The sequence below is a fragment of the Pinus tabuliformis genome, chromosome 7 (genome assembly GCF_031772625.1).
Source record: "Pinus tabuliformis cultivar Carrire ecotype Pingquan chromosome 7, CPIR1, whole genome shotgun sequence".
NCBI lineage: Eukaryota > Viridiplantae > Streptophyta > Pinopsida > Pinales > Pinaceae > Pinus > Pinus tabuliformis.
The window spans coordinates 1,897,903,688-1,897,924,065 of NC_142293.1; the positions used below are offsets into that span (position 1 = coordinate 1,897,903,688).

At 35.8% G+C, this 20,378-nt stretch overlaps 1 protein-coding gene across 2 annotated transcripts; it reads left to right on the plus strand.

The window, feature by feature from the left end:
* Positions 1 to 7,779: 7,779 nt before the first annotated feature.
* Positions 7,780 to 19,348, plus strand: LOC149256054 (uncharacterized). Of its 2 annotated transcripts, none has more exons than XM_089457373.1 (4): positions 7,780 to 8,113; positions 18,519 to 18,605; positions 18,699 to 18,791; positions 18,964 to 19,348. In XM_089457373.1, the coding sequence occupies exons 1-4, from the start codon at positions 7,970 to 7,972 to the stop codon at positions 19,159 to 19,161; spliced, it is 522 nt and encodes a 173-aa protein (XP_089313499.1). In that variant the 5' UTR covers positions 7,780 to 7,969; the 3' UTR covers positions 19,162 to 19,348. The 2 variants fall into 2 exon arrangements, with proteins under 2 accessions (XP_089313499.1, XP_089313501.1); XM_089457375.1 differs by lacking the exon at positions 7,780 to 8,113 and adding an exon at positions 17,858 to 18,416.
* The last annotated feature ends 1,030 nt before the right edge of the window (positions 19,349 to 20,378 follow it).

Sequence of the window (20,378 nt, forward strand, 5' to 3'; positions counted from 1 at the left end):
TGCTTAGATGAGAATGAAGTGGGCTTCATCTAGGGTTCGGCTCAATCCTCGTCCATTCCATGCAATGGTGTTTAATTCGCCAAGCAAGAAAATACTACGTGAGTGTTCAGAGTTAAATCAACAGAAATCAAGGACGTGTGATTGTCAAATTATTGCTCCTCCCTTATTATTGAGCGCTTGATGCGATGGTCATTATCCTTGGGTGATACTTTTATTCCCCATTTTCTATTGAAAAAGTAGCGTTTTTCTGTTCGATTATGATAGGATTGGATGAACGCCGGTTTGGGTGGATGTAGACCCATGTTTTTTTGTGGTGATCTTCAAATGTCTTGAGGATAAGAAAAAAATCCTTGACCAAGGTCCATGGTTTTGGGGATGAGTTGGTCTTCTAGTGAAGCCATGGTTTCCCAACTTCAATCCTCTCACTATGTTGCCGATGACTACTCTAGTATGGGTAAGATTCCCAGTTTTCCCATTCACTTTACCCATCTAGATCTCTTAGAAAAAGTGGGAAATTTTATTGGAAGATTCGTCAAAGTAGACAGGGAAAGACTTTTGAAAGGCATTTTTACCTATGTTTGCATATGTGTTTAGGTAGATCCCAATGAAGTTTTGCGAGATAAAATTGAGCTCAAGTGGATGGGAATTGTGTATTCCCAACCCCTGGACTATGAAAATACAACTTTTTGATATAGGAATTACCAACAAGATAGACACCTTCAAACTTTTTGTCCCTTTCCAATAGGGGCTTCCTCCTTACAGTCATCTAAGAACTCTAGCTGCCATTGGAGGGATCTTAAGGAAAGAGAGGGATCCAAAATGTAACACCCCTCCCTTGTGTGTCAAACTTTGCAAACCTAAGCTGAGAAAAGCTAGGTATGATGTGTAATATAAAAAGTAAATACATTATTAATAAATTAATCACTTGGAAAAGCGAGACACCAAGAGATGAGATTCTTACCAAATCACATTGGTGAATGGGAAAGGATAATTCTTTCATGGTAAAGCTTCTCGATTTAATTCTAGATAAGTTGGATGGATTGGAGATAAATATCCATTGAGAAAAACATAAAAGTTGTGTGGGAGAGAAAGGCAATCTTCTATGAGGAAAATCCTCATGGGAGAGAAAGGTGAGCTTTTATGAGATAAGCCTACGCAAATGGATAAAAAGATCCATAAAAGCGAGACACCGCTAATGGAAACCATATCATGAAAGAAGGTATTAAATACCCATTGCATAGATCAATTGGAGGCGGTTGATCCATGGCAAGAACCTCGACTCGGTGGTGAACTGAAGAGTCATTTCTAGGTTGGGTAGCGGTGCTCTGTTTTCCAAGTGTCGTTCTCTCTTTTGATCTAGTTTGACTCACTTGCGTGGATTGTTCTGTATGTTGGTTTCTTACCCTCTATGTTATAAATTCCTTAGCATATGAGAGAATTTGCTTGAGTTTTAAATGCACTGCATGTGGCGTTAATGAGATGATTTTATGGATGCACATAAATGAAATTCTAATTACAGTCATAGTATGTGGATCTTATGTAGAATTGGTGTTAACCTGTCTTTTGTTAAGATAGTGAATAGTCGTGCTTGAGCCGCTATGCAAATTTGTTAATTGTGGTTAAGGCTCGACTGTATAAACTATGGTACAAGTTATTTGTGTTATGCATCCAATGCTGCGCTTCTGATTAATTGTGCATAATCCCTAAGATACACATGTTAACGTGTCATGCAACTGTGGCAGACGGATTATTGATTATGTATGATAAATGATTTTGTTTTGAAACGGTAGAGCCTATGGTTCGGGTTATCTAATATATGCATTATGCATTATAGGATGAATTGCATCCATTGAGGCGTTCTAATTGTTTATTCATATTGCATAAGATATATGTCGGTGGTACTTTCGGCCATGACAATAGGAATATGAACATGCTATATGGAAAAGCTAGTTATTGTAAATGGATGACCTGATCTCCATAAATGTTGGATTGAATCCTCAAAGGAGGGATACTCGAATGCGGGATATTGAGTAATATTGATTGATTCCTCCTCTGTGATGTGATGTAGGCATGGGTAGAAGTGCTTGTGTTAGCTTTGTTATGAGGTAGTTGTATATGAACGCGTGTGACAACCATTACATCTAAATTTATTACAAGCTAAAATTAGTAAAGGAAACCAATATGTTGCCTTTAATACTATGGCTAGGAGGTGTCTACTGAAAGAGAACCCAAAGTTGATCATAATTCATGGAACAAGGTACCAATCAACCTTAAGCACAATGCAAGAATAGGATGAAAACCTTAAGCATGACCACCAACTCATCGAATGGCCTTGAGGCTGCAATATGCAAGAAGAGGATGAAAAACATTGACTTTGAAAGCTTTTACAACCAAAGAACCTTAAAACCCCAACTCCCTCCTTAGGAAAAGTGTATTTGAGTTTACCAAGAGTTGGCTTCCAACACACCCAACGCTCAATGCCAAACATGACATGGTACACTAAAACACAAAGACTGTAAAACCTTTCAACATATCGACAAAGTACACATTCTTCCTTGAAATACACATTCTGAGGAAACCCACAAATGACTTCTCCTCATTTTGAGGATGGTACATAAGTTAAATTGGATTGCATAGGGATTTCTTAACACAGGGTTCAAAATTATTACAACAATATACTCATTAATCACTAAATATTTCATTTGTAGGAATTGCAGTTAGGTGGGGAAGATAACACTCCTATCCATTTTTAAAGCTACACCCAATTAATAAGTTCTCCATGTGCCACAATAAATGAAATTTTTATGACTATAGTGACACATCCCTCGAGATTTCCTTCCACACCAACACTTTTATCCATGAACTAAAGAGTGACTATTTCATTATTATATTATACATACATGTTAATATAAGCATTAAAATTTGTATTCCTTTGTAAAAAATGCTAGTCCAAGAGATACATTTGATCACCTTGTCTTGTATCCAATATCCAATGTTGACCCCTATATCCTTAGATCTAGAGTGAAGGTTTCATTTCTAATGTTGTGTTGGAGCTTAAATTCTAATTAAATATTTGGGTTAGCCAAGGTCATTACTTAACTTAATGGCTTTGCAATATACAATGTATCATATTTTTTTTAAGTTCAATTGGTGAGATATGTCTGGGGGATTGAACTTTCGATCACTTGGATACACAAGGGCTTGCCAACATGCTTTTTTCCAATTGTGCTACTACCCTCAGAAAATATACAATGTATCATATTAACATCCACTTAAACCAAATTGACTTTTGGGACACATGTCTCTTTGATGATGAAGGGAATCCAATTATGTGATGTCAAACACATTCCCTCACAAACACTCACAAAGACCCTACACTTTTTAGGGTTCGAACCTAGGTTGTCTGTTATGAAACCAACTCACAAAAAGATAGAAAAGATAGATCAACAACTTAGAAATCAGCTTCTTCGAGGGGGAAACCTCCTTTACATTACACAAAAGAACAATTATTGGATGATACAAATGACAAAGCCTCATTTCTATATATAGGAGTCTAAGGGGTCACAATATAATCAAAGTCAACATAACAATAATAATATAAGGGCACAAAAATAACAATAGTGGGCTTCTATGGGGCACAATAATAACAATATGGGGACAATAAGGGCACTACAATAACAGTAAGGGCCACAATGGCACTAGTAATGGGGGAATCACTAGCGTTATAGGGACCTAACATTGTCTATATGGAAACACTGTATAATTTTGAATTTATTTATTGTAGATTTGTACATAGATGGATATTCCTTTCTTTGCATTTATCTTTTAGACTTCTTGCTTTCACCAATTGATTTAGAGCTTATGGAGTCTCAAGTAGCACCAATCCCCTTGCTTCTATTGGATTGAATAACATGATTTCTCTTTTGAAATCCATAATATCTCATTCACATGCTTCCTATTTCTCCCATAAGACTTTAGCACAGACTCCATGATCATGTTTGTGTCCCTCTTAATAACACACTCCTTGGAAGGGGCCATAACATCTTTTATTAGGACTAAACTTGGATGTCTCTTCTTTCTTGCCCTTTGATTCTTCATTCAATCATACCACCCATCAACTTGTTATTTTTCCATTTTTCTTATAATGACCTTTGTTGTTGGGAAGGTGCCTTTCAAGTATTTTGTCTTTGCATATAGATACACATAAAGTATCATTATTTTAATCTAATGGACGTGGTTGTTAAAATCACCAATATTTAATTAAATATGCATTGTTATACCTTTGCTCAAGTCAACTTCAATTCAAATTCTAACACATGTGTGTATACCCTTCCTTGCTTAGTTTGTATATAGTTGTAAGTCCCCAATATATTTATGTTGGCTTTTGAAAGATCATCTCATCCCAAAATAAGTAGGGGGGATTCAATATTCAAATCCGGCAGAGTGGGGTTGAAGAAATGGATATTGAAGATGGATTCAATTATAGAAACTATCTTTTGAAAAAAGGTTAGTTTTGCCCCAAAAAGAAAGTCCCTCCTTTGAGACCTTGCCACAACTTCCATAGTTGTGAAATTTTACAATAATAGAACCTCTAGAGTAGAGGTTTACCATATACTTAGAACTTAGGTTGGAATTGATTTGATTCTTGAACTCTTTAGATGATGACTAGAGATCATTAAATACATAGTTTGAAGCATTTGCTTGTAGTTATTAATGAACTTGTTAACCATCCATAGATGAATACTTCCCTTGCACATGTGCTTGATTTTGTCAATAATGAAAGAATCCTACTATGTTTTTGGTATATTCGACAAGACTACATCTTTAAACTAAAGAAGATTCAATTCTTAATGCTTTGCAATCCTGTAATAGGGAGGGACAATCGAAGTCACGCAGGAGGAGGTATTCCCTTTGTTTAGCGAAACTATACAGAAATAAAGCACTAAATGCAAGATTAACCCCTTGTTTATGTGATAATTAGGGAATATATATCTATTCTCTCAAAGATTAGTCTTATATATTCAAAAAGAATTTCTCATTTATTCTAAATAACACTTAACACTGTTTATAGAATAATTTCTCACCATTACAATCACAATAATCATTTTTCAAGGCAAAAACTACATCAAAATTGTAATGCCCCACTTAAATCTTATCCTACAAATTGTGTTAATATTTACATTATCTGAAAATATTGAGAAATATTGGTCTAAAATAAATTTATGATTTCCATTATTCAAATTCCCCACTTACCTTCTCAATTTGAATATTATGTAGGATATGGTCTCCTTCCATTAATTCAAAATATATTTATTCATTTCACATTCCCCAATGTACCCTCACATTTACTTGGGAGAAGACATAGTCTTCTCCATCTTATCATCAATATATATTTATTCGTTTCACATTCCCCAATGTACCCTCACATTTACTAAGGAGAAGACATGGTCCTCTCCATCTTATCATCAATATATATTTATTCATTTCACATTCCCCAATGTACCCTCACATTTACTAAGGAGAAGACATGGTCCTCTCCATCTTATCATCAATATATATTTATTCATTTCACATTCCCCAATGTACCCTCACATTTACTAAGGAGAAGACATGGTCCTCTCCATGTAATTACACTTCACATTCCCAAATGTACTTTTCAGATTACTTGGGAGAAGACATGATCATTTCCCATTAAATTCTCAATTTTATATTCATGTCACAATTCCAAATGTACTCCTAGCTTAGAAGAGAAGTCAACCAAGGATGGGTGAGAGTTAATGACATTAATGAGAGGTGGTTGAGGAAAGAGGGTATAAAAAGGGAAGGGGGAAGGAAGAAAAGGGGGAGTTGGAGTCTTGCTTAGGATTGTGGGGGTTGGTTGTGATTGTTTGACCTTGTTATGATTTTGGGAGACCTTGAAAACCTGTGGAGGTTTCTTGGGTTTGAGAGGAGGAAAGTATCATTATCTAGTTTTGCACATTTTTCTTGAGGACACACTATATCTGGTTGGACTTGGGCACGGAGGGCTAGGGAATCTGTGGAGGTTTCCTGGGCTAGGAATTTATTTCCTAGTTGGCTAGGAGGTAAATCCGGTTGGGTCGGTCAGAAGGAGCGTTCAGCTGGAGCTATAAGACAAAGATATCATCATCAACCACCGGAACATGTATTTTTCCCTGGACTACTCTTGTCAAGTTGATATCAATAGAATGCTCACCTTAACTTATGTTGCTTATGATAAAATGATAAGATGTTAAATGTTTAAAGCTATGTGAGAAGACCAACAAGTTCTTTTATTTTTAACTTTTAAACCAGCGAGAAAATAGATCTATTAGTGTATAATAGATTGAGGCTCTCATAATAGGAAACAGGCCCTTACACATGGTATCAGAGCTTTGGTTCAAAATCTGGACCCAAAGCCCACTAAACCCCAATTAAGAGTGTTGTTAAGTATTGCTCCAATATAAAATTTCCAATATAAAATTTCTCAAATTCTCCTCTCCTTGTAAGAAGAAAAACTCTAGCTATTCTCGCTTTCCAATGTAACATTTTTGCAATTTTATGTATTCTCCTCTCCCGATAAAAAATAAAAACTCTAGCTATTCTCGCTTTCTACATGTAACATTTCTTGCATTAAGGGTTCCCTGTATTATGAGTGTGAAGAAGCTTACCGTATACTAATTACTAATTTGGAAATAAATACATGGGGTGTCTTTCTCGTCCCCTCAGTTGAAGAATGGAATTGGCACATACAATCCTACCTTGTGCAACCTCCAACTTAGCAGAATTTCGTCACATACTTAAAAAGGAAGAGCATGTAAATATTCATGCACACTCTAACATCAACATCAATGGCGATGCCTATCTCATCCATTGTCGTAGCCCAACTATAGCTTCCACTACCATTAAATGCAAAACCACTGACAAACAGAAACAGACACAGAAGCCAAACGCCGTTATTGATACTTACGAAGGTGTGGCTTCATATTTGCAAGCTTGTACACACATATTCAGATTTGGGTTTCATGGAAATATTTTCTTGCTAAGCAAACTAATAAACCTCTATAAAAAGTCGACCGCATGAATTATGCACGACTGGTTTTTGAAAATTCCCCTAAACGGGACTGTGTTTTATGGAATGTGCCCATCAGAGGGTACGCCATGAATGGACCCTATGAGGAAGCCCTCATACTCTATTCCCAAATGCGGTAGAAAGGCATACAGCCCGATGAACTCATTCTTCCCTTTATTCTGAAGGGGATGAAGGTTCATCATTTTATAATAAGAGTCGGATTGGATTGCAATCTATTTGTGGGGAACGCCCTTCTTGCTCTATATGCAAAATGTGGAAGTATAGAGAACGCACGCCAAGTGCTTAACAAAATGTGTGAGAGAGATTTGGTGTCATGGAACTCTATGATTGTTGGATATTCTCAGAATGGACATGCCTATGAGGCATTGACGCTTTTCCATAAAATGCTGCTAGAGGAGGTGGTACCGGGTCCCGTTACTATGGTTAGTGTTCTCCGAGCATGTACATAGGTCGAAGCTCTTCAACGAGGTAAGTGTGTGCATAGTTACATGATTAGAAATGAGATTGAGATCAACATCTTTGTAGATACCTCCCTCACATATCTCTATTCGAAATGTGCAAGTATTGAAATGGCACGTCTATTGTTTGACAAAATGTCTTGACAGAGATGTTGTGGCATGACTGCATGCAGTAAAAACACCCACGAATTTGATGTAGGTTGGCTTCACGCCACTGTGCTCCATTTGAGAAAAGAGCCCAAGAGCATTTTCAGCATGCCCGTTCATACCAAGACCCTCAATAATGTCTTGACCGTTTCAGAGGGGCTATTGCGAGGTTTGCGTAATGGAGTTCGGACAGATTCAGGACGGGGGGGTTTTCTGCATTTTAAGACGGTGATTCAAGGTTTTGTTTCTGAAGCATAAAATCTCTGTAGCGAAAATGAAGTCTTCTCTGAGGAAGCTGCGAGGGTTTTCACTCAGCAAACATGGAGTTAAAGAGAAACTGGGCGCGGTCTATCACAGCCAGAAGCAGCAACAGCTGCCACCTCCGGCTTCCCTGGATGAGCTCGTTCAAGCTTCCCAGGTACCGATTTCATGGATCATTTTTCAAGTTAGGGCATGCTGTTGCGTTATTTATATTTTCAAGAAAATTGAGCTTTTTCCTTTAAAAGAATTCGCGATAAAGAGGTTCTTGTTGCGTTTTAGAGATAGCCTGTGATGAATGATTTTCAAAAATGAAATGCGAAGCGTTAGTTCTCTTGATGAGTTCAGAATGTAGTGATTTCTTTGATAAATTGTAAAGTTAGGACAGGTTATGATATTTCAGGTTTCAAGCATGGAAGTTGAGCTTTGCCTTAAAATGAGTTGCATTTTTTTTGCCCAAAACGGTTTTCTTCGAGTTATGCAGATTGAATTTAGGCGATGATTTAATCATCTAGACAATTCTAGAGGTTTATTAAGCCCGTCCTAACTTAAAAAAATATAGTGCATGAAATCACTACATCCTAGACTTCTAACATTTAATCCCAATGTTTTTTACATTGGATCTGTAAACCCGATAACAATCACTTCCGACGTAGCATTTCAATTTCTTTAAAAGCAAAGCGCGGTTCGATGCTTAAAACTTCCAATATCACAACGGCCTGTCCTAACTTTAGAGATAATCAATGAGGTATTCATTTAAAAGCAAAGCTCTATGGCCGCGTGTGAAACTAAAATATCACGACAGCCTGTCCTAAGTTCATAGATAATCACTGAAGTGTTCCTTTCGAATGAAAGATTAATTTCCATGGGTAAAAGTTCAAATATCAGGATAGCCTGTCTTAACTTCACAGATAATCAATGAAGTCGCTAGATAGAAAATCCTAGAATTTTTTTATCACAGTGGCGGAAAGAACATAACTTGTTAGGTCATTGAGATGTTGCCTTTGGCAATCAGTGACCCCAAGGCTTGATCTCGTCACCTCTGGCTGGCATGTGTAAAGGGCTATCATGCTATATTGAGGGTTGATTGTTATGTTATTTGAATTTTTATGCATGTAGGTTGAGCTTTACCTTCAAATGAATTGTAGCATTATGTTAAAAGGGTTCTCGTTGAGTCTTTGTTGTTAACGATTTGCTAAGTTGATCAAATTTAGGGCTGTAAACATGAATCATCACGCTTCTAGATAATGCGAGAACTTTTGTGTGTTATGTAACATGTTGAAGTGCAGAACTGAGTGGCTCGTTGAGAGGTTTACTTTTGCAATTGCTGATTCTGCACAGTTTGAACTTGTGACCTCTGGCTGGCATGTGACAAGGGCTAATCGTATGACTCGCTAAACCTAAATTGAGTGAAAAATACAGCTCAAAACACTTCAAGTCAATGAGAAGCCATCTGCTCTGGAGGAATTAAATTGTCTATGAAATTTAAATACAGAAATTTTGAGTCTTAATTAGCTTAATGTTGCTTAGGTTCCATTCCCAGAAAATGATTGGCATTAGGAAGTTTGAATCTCTTTTCATTCAACAGTGTTGTTTAGATAATATCTCAGCACAATCGTCTTCAATATCGTTTCATGCTACATGCTTTGATTTTTGGGGTAATTAAGATTTTATTAAAATACAACTTGTAACAAAATGAGGATAATAATGGTTTCCCCTGTTGATTCTGAGTATGTGCTATATTTTTCATTACTTTACATCTTTCAAAAAGAGAGAGGACTTTAACATCTCCTTACTTGAAATTCCTGGTTTAAACCCTTATATGTTCATATTGAATATTTTGTTGCATGTGTTGTTAATCAGGCATAAGTTTTATTCAGTTCTGAGTAAATATTGCAGCTCAAAGTACAACAAACCTAAACTTATAAAAGTTTCATTCTAACACTTTTTCATCCAACTTTTAATTTACTATTAACAACCACTGAAATTCGTCCCCATTCTACTAATCAGCTATAGTTAGCTTATCTTAATTAATTAAGCGTAAGTTGTATCCAGTTCCAAGCAAAATGCTGCAGTTCAAAGTACAACAAATATACTAATAAAAATCATATTCTAACCTTTTGCTATCTAACACATTATCTTAAAATTTATATCCATGAATAACCTGTGGCAGTCATTCCTAATCTAGTAAGTACTAAGCAGCTAGAGTTAGCTTATCTAAAACTACTTCTACATCATGCATTTTCCATTTTAAACACAAAGTCAAATTCTTTTTCGTTATTGAGAGTGTTTATGCTAAAGACAATAAGGGTGGCTCTTAAGTTTTTTGTTTATGTGCTACAGAATCTCCTCTACAGTAAACGAAACCATTCTAGGTGCGGGGTAGGATGTGCAGGGTTGAGAGGGAGACAGATGCTACTTGCCTTCCTTTGTTCTCTCGACTCAGAAACTTGTCTGTTTGCTAAACATTAGAAGAATTTTTAACCTTTTAGAAGTTGATTATATGGGAGAAGACAGTCAGGATTCAAAATAATAAACTTATTTTCTTTAATGAAATACCGCTGGAGTGTTTTTGGTCATTCGTACTGAAAGAATTTTTGGTCATTCTTACTTTCATCTACATTTTTGTAATTAACTTGTACTTCAGACTCTCTTTTTTTTAATTTTTTTTTTTCAACTCGTGTCTCCCATATCTCTCTTACTTTCCAACTATGTTGCATGGAGAGTCAACATGTGCCTGATGACAAATCCCTTGTACCCTGCATTCCAGTGTTTTGGGGACTTAAAAATGGCTTGGGAATGTCCCAGAATAGCTGGGGGCATCATGGGAGACATGGGAACTTCTAGGGCATTCCCAATCCGTCCCTCACAAAAATATCTGGGACAGTCAACTGACCCTTGAACCTACTGACAGTTCAAGATTATATCTATATATATAGATATATATAACCTAAATCCATCCCTGCACCTGCCTGAAGTCTAAATCCTACCCGCTTCTAATTTTCTAAATCCTACCTGTCATCTCAGCATATCATTCTAAAATTGTTCTCAGCAATTCCTTTCTGCAGCGTTGGCACTCACAGACTCCAGCGCATCATACTCTCAGTCAATACTTGATATTCCTCTGCAATTCTTATCCCTGACTGTATTTATAATCTTTATCAGTGTCAGGGGGTGGGCATCAATGGCAGCTTTTGGGATCTATTTAAATTTTCTCTTTGAATTTATTTAAATTCTTATTCACAGTGTTTCTTATTTGCAATTGGAATTTATTTATTTAAATGTTTTATATTTATCGTGGTGAATTAAGAAAAAAATATTATTATTGTTATATTTAATATTTTATTATTTTCAAAATTTTAAATATTTATGATTACTATTACTATTATTATTATAATATATAAAATAATTTATATATTATTGCCATCTCCAACTTTCTGCCCCCTGACAAATTTGGGGGTGCACTCTGGTGGTTCTGGAAACTTACCCACCATCCCTGCTACCCCCCGTCCCAAAGCCAGTGCGACATAGCTTTCTAACTATGTGTTTGCTGCAGCAAGGTGGTACAATTCGAGTTCAATTACTTTTTCCAGAAAGGCAGAAACAAGTTAGTTGCTTGCAGTTGTCTCAAGTTATTTTGCTTCATTGAATAGAGTGAGAAGTCCTCATGAGTCAAGGCCAGTATAATCCCCATGAGATTTGAACCTTTCTGAACATTGCAAGTATGAATTCTATTCACCATTTGGACTGACCATGGAGAGTAGTTGCCTAAGATACAACTGTTTGCAGCTGAGTTAAGGTTACTTTTCACTAATAAATAAACTAAGCTAAATAAAAGTGATTTGTAGACTAATCATCTAGCATTCCATGAATTCTATTTTACAATTTTGTGGAACTTCCTATTCTTTCTATAGAATTATGTGGAACTAAATATTCTTTTCATCCTCCCCAAGTTAATGGTTTATTCAATCTACTGCTATTGTATTTTACAAGATTGGTCTGTCCTGATCTATATCCCAGGTTAAATGGAATAATTTTCAATTATCTTGGAGTGTATAAGATGTTTAAAACAAAGAAACGGTTTGTAAATTCTTTAGTACTTCCTCTAAGATTGAAAAAAGCAGAGGCTGGTCAATTTCAATTTGATTTACTCTTGCTCCCAGAGTTCATTGTGAAAGTCTTGGATGATATTTTTCTTAATTTTTTTTTTAATTTATTTATCAGGAAGGGATAAGTGGCTTTTATGTTAATTTCTTGTGATTGCAGAATGGTTCCGAGGTTAATAATTTTTTTCACAGTTATAGCTGGAATCCATTTATTGATAACCTATGTTCCTTCTTGTAATATTCTACATAATATTTGACTTTTTTTTTTTTTCAAAGAAAAAAAATGTATATATTAATTAGGCAAAAATATATGCATCTTCTGACTGGCAACTGATTTTTCAGTTTTGCCAAAATCATGACTGAATGTTTTCTAATCTTCCCAAAAAAATATATTTGACATTGGTCATCCGGTTGATACAAATTACCTTTTTGTCATTTGTGTTATCCTTAGGCAGAATTGTTTGCAGGAGGCTTGAAATTTACATTAGTTCCTGTGTAAGTTCACATACTAAAGATTTAGGGTAAGTGTTGCACCATTTTCTTGATCTACACATTACAGAAGCGTCGACCGTAAATCAAGGTGAACAACTTGCTTGGAAAGTTGAATAAATTATGCCCTAATTGCTTGACGTTCAGGGCTACAAATCTAATTCTTTTCAGATCTGAATTTGTTTATGAGAGATAAAACACACAAATGGCATAATAATCATTTATTGCTCATCATAACATTCAAATGCATGAGATCCACGCCTTCCAAGTCACTTTCATGATGGAACAATTGACTGCATAAACAGTTTAATTTTTAGCCTGTTTCCATTGCTTTCTTGCAATCATTCTGATAAATCTAGCAACAGAGAACATCTCCAAGGACAGAGTCATGCCAAAACAAGATGAACAATTTGACTAATATAATTGGAATGATCTATGTTATTGAAGTTCGATGTCTGGAGTTTGAGATCACATTATTCTAATCTGCAAGTATTCATGATGGGTTTGGTATTTTATAGCTTGATACATCATCTAAAGACTCACATTAACGCATGAACAAGCCTATCTCTCTGCCCTTTGGAATTTATGAACAAGGTTTGCTACTCTGCAACCAGATCACACTCTGCTCTGTCAAAACGTTTCCTTTTTGAAAAATTTTGCATGACTGATATCTCAGGTATATCCAAAACTAAATCAGTGCTGATAACAGCCCAAACATCCACTCAATAATACTAGCATCACACTGGTTCTATCTTCTGTTACTAGGAGTTCAAGTACTAGCTTTTACTGCAGAATTCTTGAGATCATGCTAACGTCCTGAATGATCAAACTTTGGGGTTTATTTGCATCATTGTTATGTAAACTTTCTTGTTTTGGAACTAGTATATATCTTCTATTTTTTATTTTTATTTTTTATTATTATTATTGTGGATGCATTGTTTTACATACATAGTCTTGTGCTTTGGTGCTGGTGTCTTTCTGTCATATCTGAACATCATTAATGTGTTTATTTGGCACTAGTTTGACCATTGTATGTTGGAATCTAAACTTTGATTTCATTTACAGGACTTCTCTCTTGAATTAAATTTTGACATTGTTTCAAATTTGATTCATATTTGAAATAACACTTGAATGCTCATTAATTGGTATACATCTGGAAGCACTAAGGGAGCATTTCTATGTTGTTTCATCATTTACACGGGGTACTTCCTAACTGTTATTCTACCCCGGATTCAAAGGAGCAGCCAAGATTTTATCCATAGTTTCTTTCCTTCCAAATTTAGATGGGATCTCACCTCAACCTTCTTCCTTGGTGGTCAATCAACATCTTTGAAGCCTGTTCGGGGTTGTGCCATATTAGGTTACAGATCATACATAATCAGACCGAGTTATGGACCAGCTCCAGACAGATCCAGAGTATGGCGCCTTCCACCCATCAGGGGTAAATCAGCTCCAGACTGATCCAGAGTATGACACCTTCCACCTATTAGACTAGGCCATACATAATCAGAGCGAGTTATGGACCATCTCCAGACAGATACTTTGCAGATCCAAAGTATGGCACCTTCCACCCATTAGGGGTAAACCAGCTCCAGACAGATCCAGAGTATGGCACCTTCCACCCATTAGGGGTAAACCAGCTCTAGACTGATCCAGAGTATGGCACCTTCCACCCATTAGGGTAAACCAGCTCCAGACTGATCCAGAGTATGGCACCTTCCACCTATTAGACTAGCCCTACATTCAGCAGAGCAGAGATAATATTTTCAAGAGTTTCCTTGCTTGGACATTAGATGATAGGAGAGCATTTTGCATATGTTCTTAGGATGCTTTTGTGCAGATTATAGTGGGTTGGTAAGGGATCCCCATCCCCAAACACCCTATCATCATAGTTAAGACTTGAGTTTAGGGTGGCTTTAATTATCTCTGGTAATAGAAAATGATACGGAGGATTGTGCATAACCCACCCCCTTTTTGATTCCAATAAGCAGAGGTGGTCACTATGGTAATCTGATTTCAATTTGTAGTTAGAAAATGGGGTCACAACTTTCCATATTTTTTGTTTTGTTTTGTCTTTTTACATCAAACAATAGTATATTTATTAGAACCATAGTCAACTAAACAAACAGGAAACAATTTATTTGATAGGTGGAAGAAGTGATAGGCTTAGAGCAATTGAATTGTAGGCCATGCTTCTTGAAAAATTGATGAACAGATGTCTCCTTACTTGAGATTTAGGTTGGCACCATGGCACCATCCTGTCCATCATTATACACTAATCTTGTCATTATCTTCTTCACTGTGAATGACTGGCCTGTTCCCTGCAAATAGATCTGGGCATAGAGGAGCCAATCCAAGAACAGTAATCTCTAGCACAAGACAATATTAATGATCTAAATACCTAATCCTGAAGCTTGAGTTTGATTTTTCTCTACTGGTTCTGAATCTCTGATTGAGAATCTCCCACTCGTCATTATCAAACCTTCTCCTTCATCATTGGCATCAGCTGCACTGCTGAGGTACGTTGGTTGGTTGTCATTGGACTTGAGAGCTTGAAGTTTCAAATGATTATAGTAACAGACAGCCAGAAAAGCCAGTCCACACGCACTCAAGTTTATGACTGTAACCTTTTCATTTATTACAGACAAAGATTATGTTATGAGCAGCGAGTCCTTGACAAGACCATCAACATTCATAGTCAAGGCTGAAGTCTTTCCTATCAGAAGAAACACTAAAAGATTAAGAGCCAAGGCACAAGCAGAAATGTCATGTAATCCAAATCAAAGGAAGAGACCCTGATTATCAGAAATGGGTATTCTACTAAGGCCCAGGGGGTTCTGAGAAAAACAAGGCAACAAGGAGCAACAAAGATGTGATGGGATTCAACTTAATCCCTTTTGATGTTCGTGGAATTTGAATGAGAACCAATTGGGTAGTCTCACATGCAACTGCACTTAATTGGAGAATCACCTCCCATGCATTCATCTTGGCCTCCCCATAAGCTGAAATAGTAACTCCAATGGATATGGCCAACATATTGGCCTCGGGCTCACCTTTATAAGCTTCTTTCTTCAGGGAAACCATAATCAAACATACAGCAATGGGAATTAGAGCTTTCAGCATTTGAAATAATGATACTGAGAGGAAAACATAGGCAGAATTTGAAAACCAGAGACCCAAAGAATACACTTATCAATACTATGGGTTCAACGAGCTTGAAGACTCTTACAATAGAAACAGCCAGTGTTGAGTAGAAGCCCATGTGAATCATGGTGGGACTGATCACACTAAAGTTGTCAAGCAATGGCAACTCCAATGGATATGGCTAACATATTGGCCATGGCCTCACCTTTATAAGATTATTTCTTCAGGGGAACTGCAATCGAATGCATATCAAATGGGCACAAGAGCTTTCAACATTTGAAATATTGATACTTTGAGAGACATGCACCAAAGGCTGCATCATTTAGGATTTGTACTCAGTTTAGGTGTCATATTCAAGGGGAAGTTGTTATGCTTTCCACCACTTCATAGATTGTTAGAGTGATGAAACAAAAGAGGCTCCCTCTTGAGGCTAGATTATGTCATTCATATCAGCTGTGTTGTTGATGTCCTAGCGCAGCTAGGTCTTGCCAAAACTCTGTTGAGGTTCAAAATTTATTATAAACTGAAATGTCTTCACAAGAATTGACCTCATAAAATGCCATAATCACAAGATATTCCATACATGGCTGTGATTATGGCTCGCAAGACCCTTAGACTTTGAGTAATGAGGCTCGCAACATCACTTATGATTATTCACTCTATAATTATGTGACCAGCTGAATGTCAAGCAATTGAACCGCGATTTAAATCCTATTTTGTCAGCAATAAGTACTATACTTTGTCTTTATTTAGTGTAGAGAACCAAGCACTTATTCTGCTCATCTATAGAAGGGACAATGGTTGTTTGCCTATGAGGTATAAGGAAATCCTATTAGATGTTTTGTATTTTCGTATAGAATTGAATCATACTCCTGCACATTGTAACATTCATATATATCAACCTGTAGAGGCTTTAATAACACCTGGTATTCTGGTTAGTGATTTTATTGGACCTCATGTGCATATCCTACATGCACAGGATGGTAATTCATATGTTACAAGGTATTATTCTTATTATTTAGGGTGCACATCTTCAGGTGCTCAAGAACGATTACTAGAACAGTCAGTTAATTCTGCAATTTAAAGGATGAAAAAGGAGGTTATAGGAGTCTAGTTTTGGTTCTCATCCACAATGTCACACTAGTCTTCCTGGGCATGGTTCTCATGGTTTAATAGTGACTTGAGGAGTCATAATACCACAAATCACTAAACACGAACAGCTAAGGTAGCCCAAGGACAATAGGCATCTTTACACATTAATTAACAGGTCTTACATTAATTATCCTAGGGGGTTTTAATACTTCCAAATGCTTAAAAAACAGTTAGCAGAGCATTCACATTACACATTCCAGCAATCTTTTCTATAAACCAACTAAATGCAGTCAGGAGAGCCCTCCTTTTACACTATACAACCTTATTGTTAGTATGATCAACCTTATTTTAATATATAGTGTGACAAACCGTATGTGACAGGCAGGTGGAAAACTTTTCTCGCAATTGACTAAGCAACGTCCTGCGAGCCAGACTTGAGACGGAAACCCTCGTCAGAAGTTTATGCTTGGCTCTTTTCCAAACAAATGAAGATTCAATGAGGTTTTGTGTAATCACTTCTGGTATCGTATTGGGTTATTGTTAGAAGCGATAATTGGATTCGGATTCTCATCGAGTGAGTTGTTCTGCTTTCTCAATTTGAGAGGGTTTGTTTGGAGGGAAAAACGAAAGAGGACATACAAGAATAGTGAGGGGAAATATGCAGAGGAAGAGGATTGAGAACATCGCCAGCATGCAGGCTACATTTTCCAAATGTAGGTGGATTGCTGAAGAAAGCTTACGAGCTCTCGGTGCTCTGCATTGCAGAATTTGAACTTGTGATTTTCTCCCCAGCGGGAAATCACTATGAACTGTTTTTTAGTGCAAATCCTACTATTTTGATTCTAATAATCATGGCTATGCAAACCTCATGAGATTCTTACTAATAACCCCGGTGGTGCAAGCCCTAGTAAGCTCGATGTTGAAAAACTTAGTGTAAAACCTCCAAATCGCTGGTTTTGTTGTAGTGCTTATTGGAGAGTATATAAACAATTTCACACCTTTTTATGAGATATGGGAGGAAAACATGTTGAAGATTTTTAATAAATATAAAATTTCCAAAATGATGCTAGTTACGTGTGATTCTTTTTTCATTGTTTGTGATTATGAAAAATGAAACTCAATGTTTTTTCATTAGTGCACACATATTTCATTATATAATTGCATATAGAAAAATCATTCTAGAGCCGATAACAATAAAAATGAAGAATTTATGGTCCAACGTTATATTTAAGGGAGATGTTTAAGGATGACGTTTGAATTTTGTTTTTCATTTTAAGACATTTGGAGCAAATATTAGGAAGGACTTTGAGAAAGGATTGTCCTTGATTTTCAAAAATGGAGTTGTTCCTTTCCAGCCATATGCCCCAAGTGACCATCAAAGGGAGAGCTCATATGTTTTTTGTATGTTTTCTTTATAGCCATTTTTTTACACATATCCATAGAGTCCCCATGCCATTGATGTGAATTACTTGTTCGGTTTTTTTTAACCAAACAAGAAAAATTAAAAAAATGCCTCAAGATCAAAGACTGAAACAAAGACCTATTGACATACCTTTTAAAGTATGGAAAGAACTTGTAAAATCATATGAGAAGTTGGATGCACAAAGAAAAGCCGGCAATGAGAGCATTCAGGTATTGAATTTTTCATTAAACATTATTTAGAATGTATTAATACTTATAAGTATCTTAGACATGTATTTGTGTGAAAATAAATTGAATTGGTTTATGTTTAAGGACAAGGCATCCAAGGCGAGGTTAACCAAGACAAAAGTCACTCATCGTAGTGGCCAGAAAGGTTTAAAAGCACTGATAACAACCTTTGTAAGTATATTAAACATGTGATATTTTTTTAATAAATTTTGTACTAGAAGAAAGTCATTGTTATCTAATTTCTCCCTATTTACTGATTGATAGGAACTAAAATATGGAAGACCTCCAAATCATTTGGAAAAGGAGGTGCTGCAGCAAAAGAGATGGGTTGAATTTGTTGTTTGGATGGACTCTATGGTATGTAATTTTAGTTAGATTTCCAATATACTTTTAAACCATATTTTCATTTTATTTTTTAGTACTATTAGATATTATATCTTACCTCATTTTATGGTTAACATTGTATAACAAAAACATGCGTTGTGTTATGTAATTAATACTAACATGTAATATTGATTTTTTTTGTCAGAATGCTATAGGTAATGATTGCCAAGACGATGATCCAAATTATGTTCAACATATATCAGGAGATGATGAGGATGAGGATGAGGATGATGGTGGTGAAGGAGGAGATGATGATGATAGTTGCGGTGTTGGTGATGATGTGGATCAGAGTAATGAGGATGGTCAAGATGATCATGAGGATGATCTTGGTGGTGGTAGCTAGGCATGCACATGCATTGTTTTTTATGAAGAAATTATTGTGTAGAATGACATTGTTATGTTTAGATGGGTGTTGTGAATTTACCCTATATCAATGAGACATTTTGATTTTGTAATCATACGATGAGTTTGATTTATGCATGTTGTTAATTTATCGTAGAATAACGATATTCATGAAATATTTTGATTTGTTAATCATATTTGAATTTTACTTGTTTTGATTAAAAATAATACTGATTTTATTAGTATTATGTTGCTATTTTATACATGTTTTGAAAATTTTTAATGACACATTGTTATTTTTTTTTATGGATGTTGTCAATTTCTCTTAAATTTCTTTACAAATGATTTTGAATTGTGATATCTGCTTTAATGATATTTAGAAACTATCATATATTTCACTATGAATATATAAAGGGGGTCATATATGTAAAGAAAAATATACTCTATATAAGAACTCAAATGCAGATGTAACCATGGATGCAAAATTGGATGTTAAACTAGGAATTAATACAAAATGCAAACAATTGACATACAAAGTGTTTTAAATTAGAAGTGAAAAATTGTGCAATAGTTGACACAAAGAAGGGAACAAAACATGGCATACAAAAGGATATCAAATTGGGCAAAAACAAGGACACATAAATGGGCACCAAATTAGATTCAAAAAAAGACAACAACTAGATGTAAAATAAGATGCAAAGTTGAGCGTTAAAAAGAAGCAAAAAACGTTACAAATTAATATGCCAAATGATGATGCAAATAATGGTGTAAATTTGGGATGCAAACTTGGGTGCAAAAAAAGGAAAAAAAAAGATGTAAGAAAAGACATAAAACAAGATGCAAAATGGGGCTGAAAAAAGGTGAAAACAAGGATGCCATATTGGATGTAAAAAATGATTCCTAATCACATGCAAATTTAGGCTCGAACTCAGACACAAAATTATATGCAAATGTGCACACAAAATGAGGCAAAAAAGATGCAAATTTGGATGGTGAAAACGATGTAAAACTAGACACCAAAAAAATGCAAAATTGGATGAAAAAGTCAGTGTAAATAATGGTGCAACATTGGACACAAGTAGACACAAAAAAATGGGGCAAAAAGGGGCATAAAATAGCTTAAAATTGGATGCAAAACTTGGTGTAAAAACAAATACAAAAGTAGACGTAAAAAATGGCTCTAAATTGAATGTACCATTAGACACAAAATAAGATGCA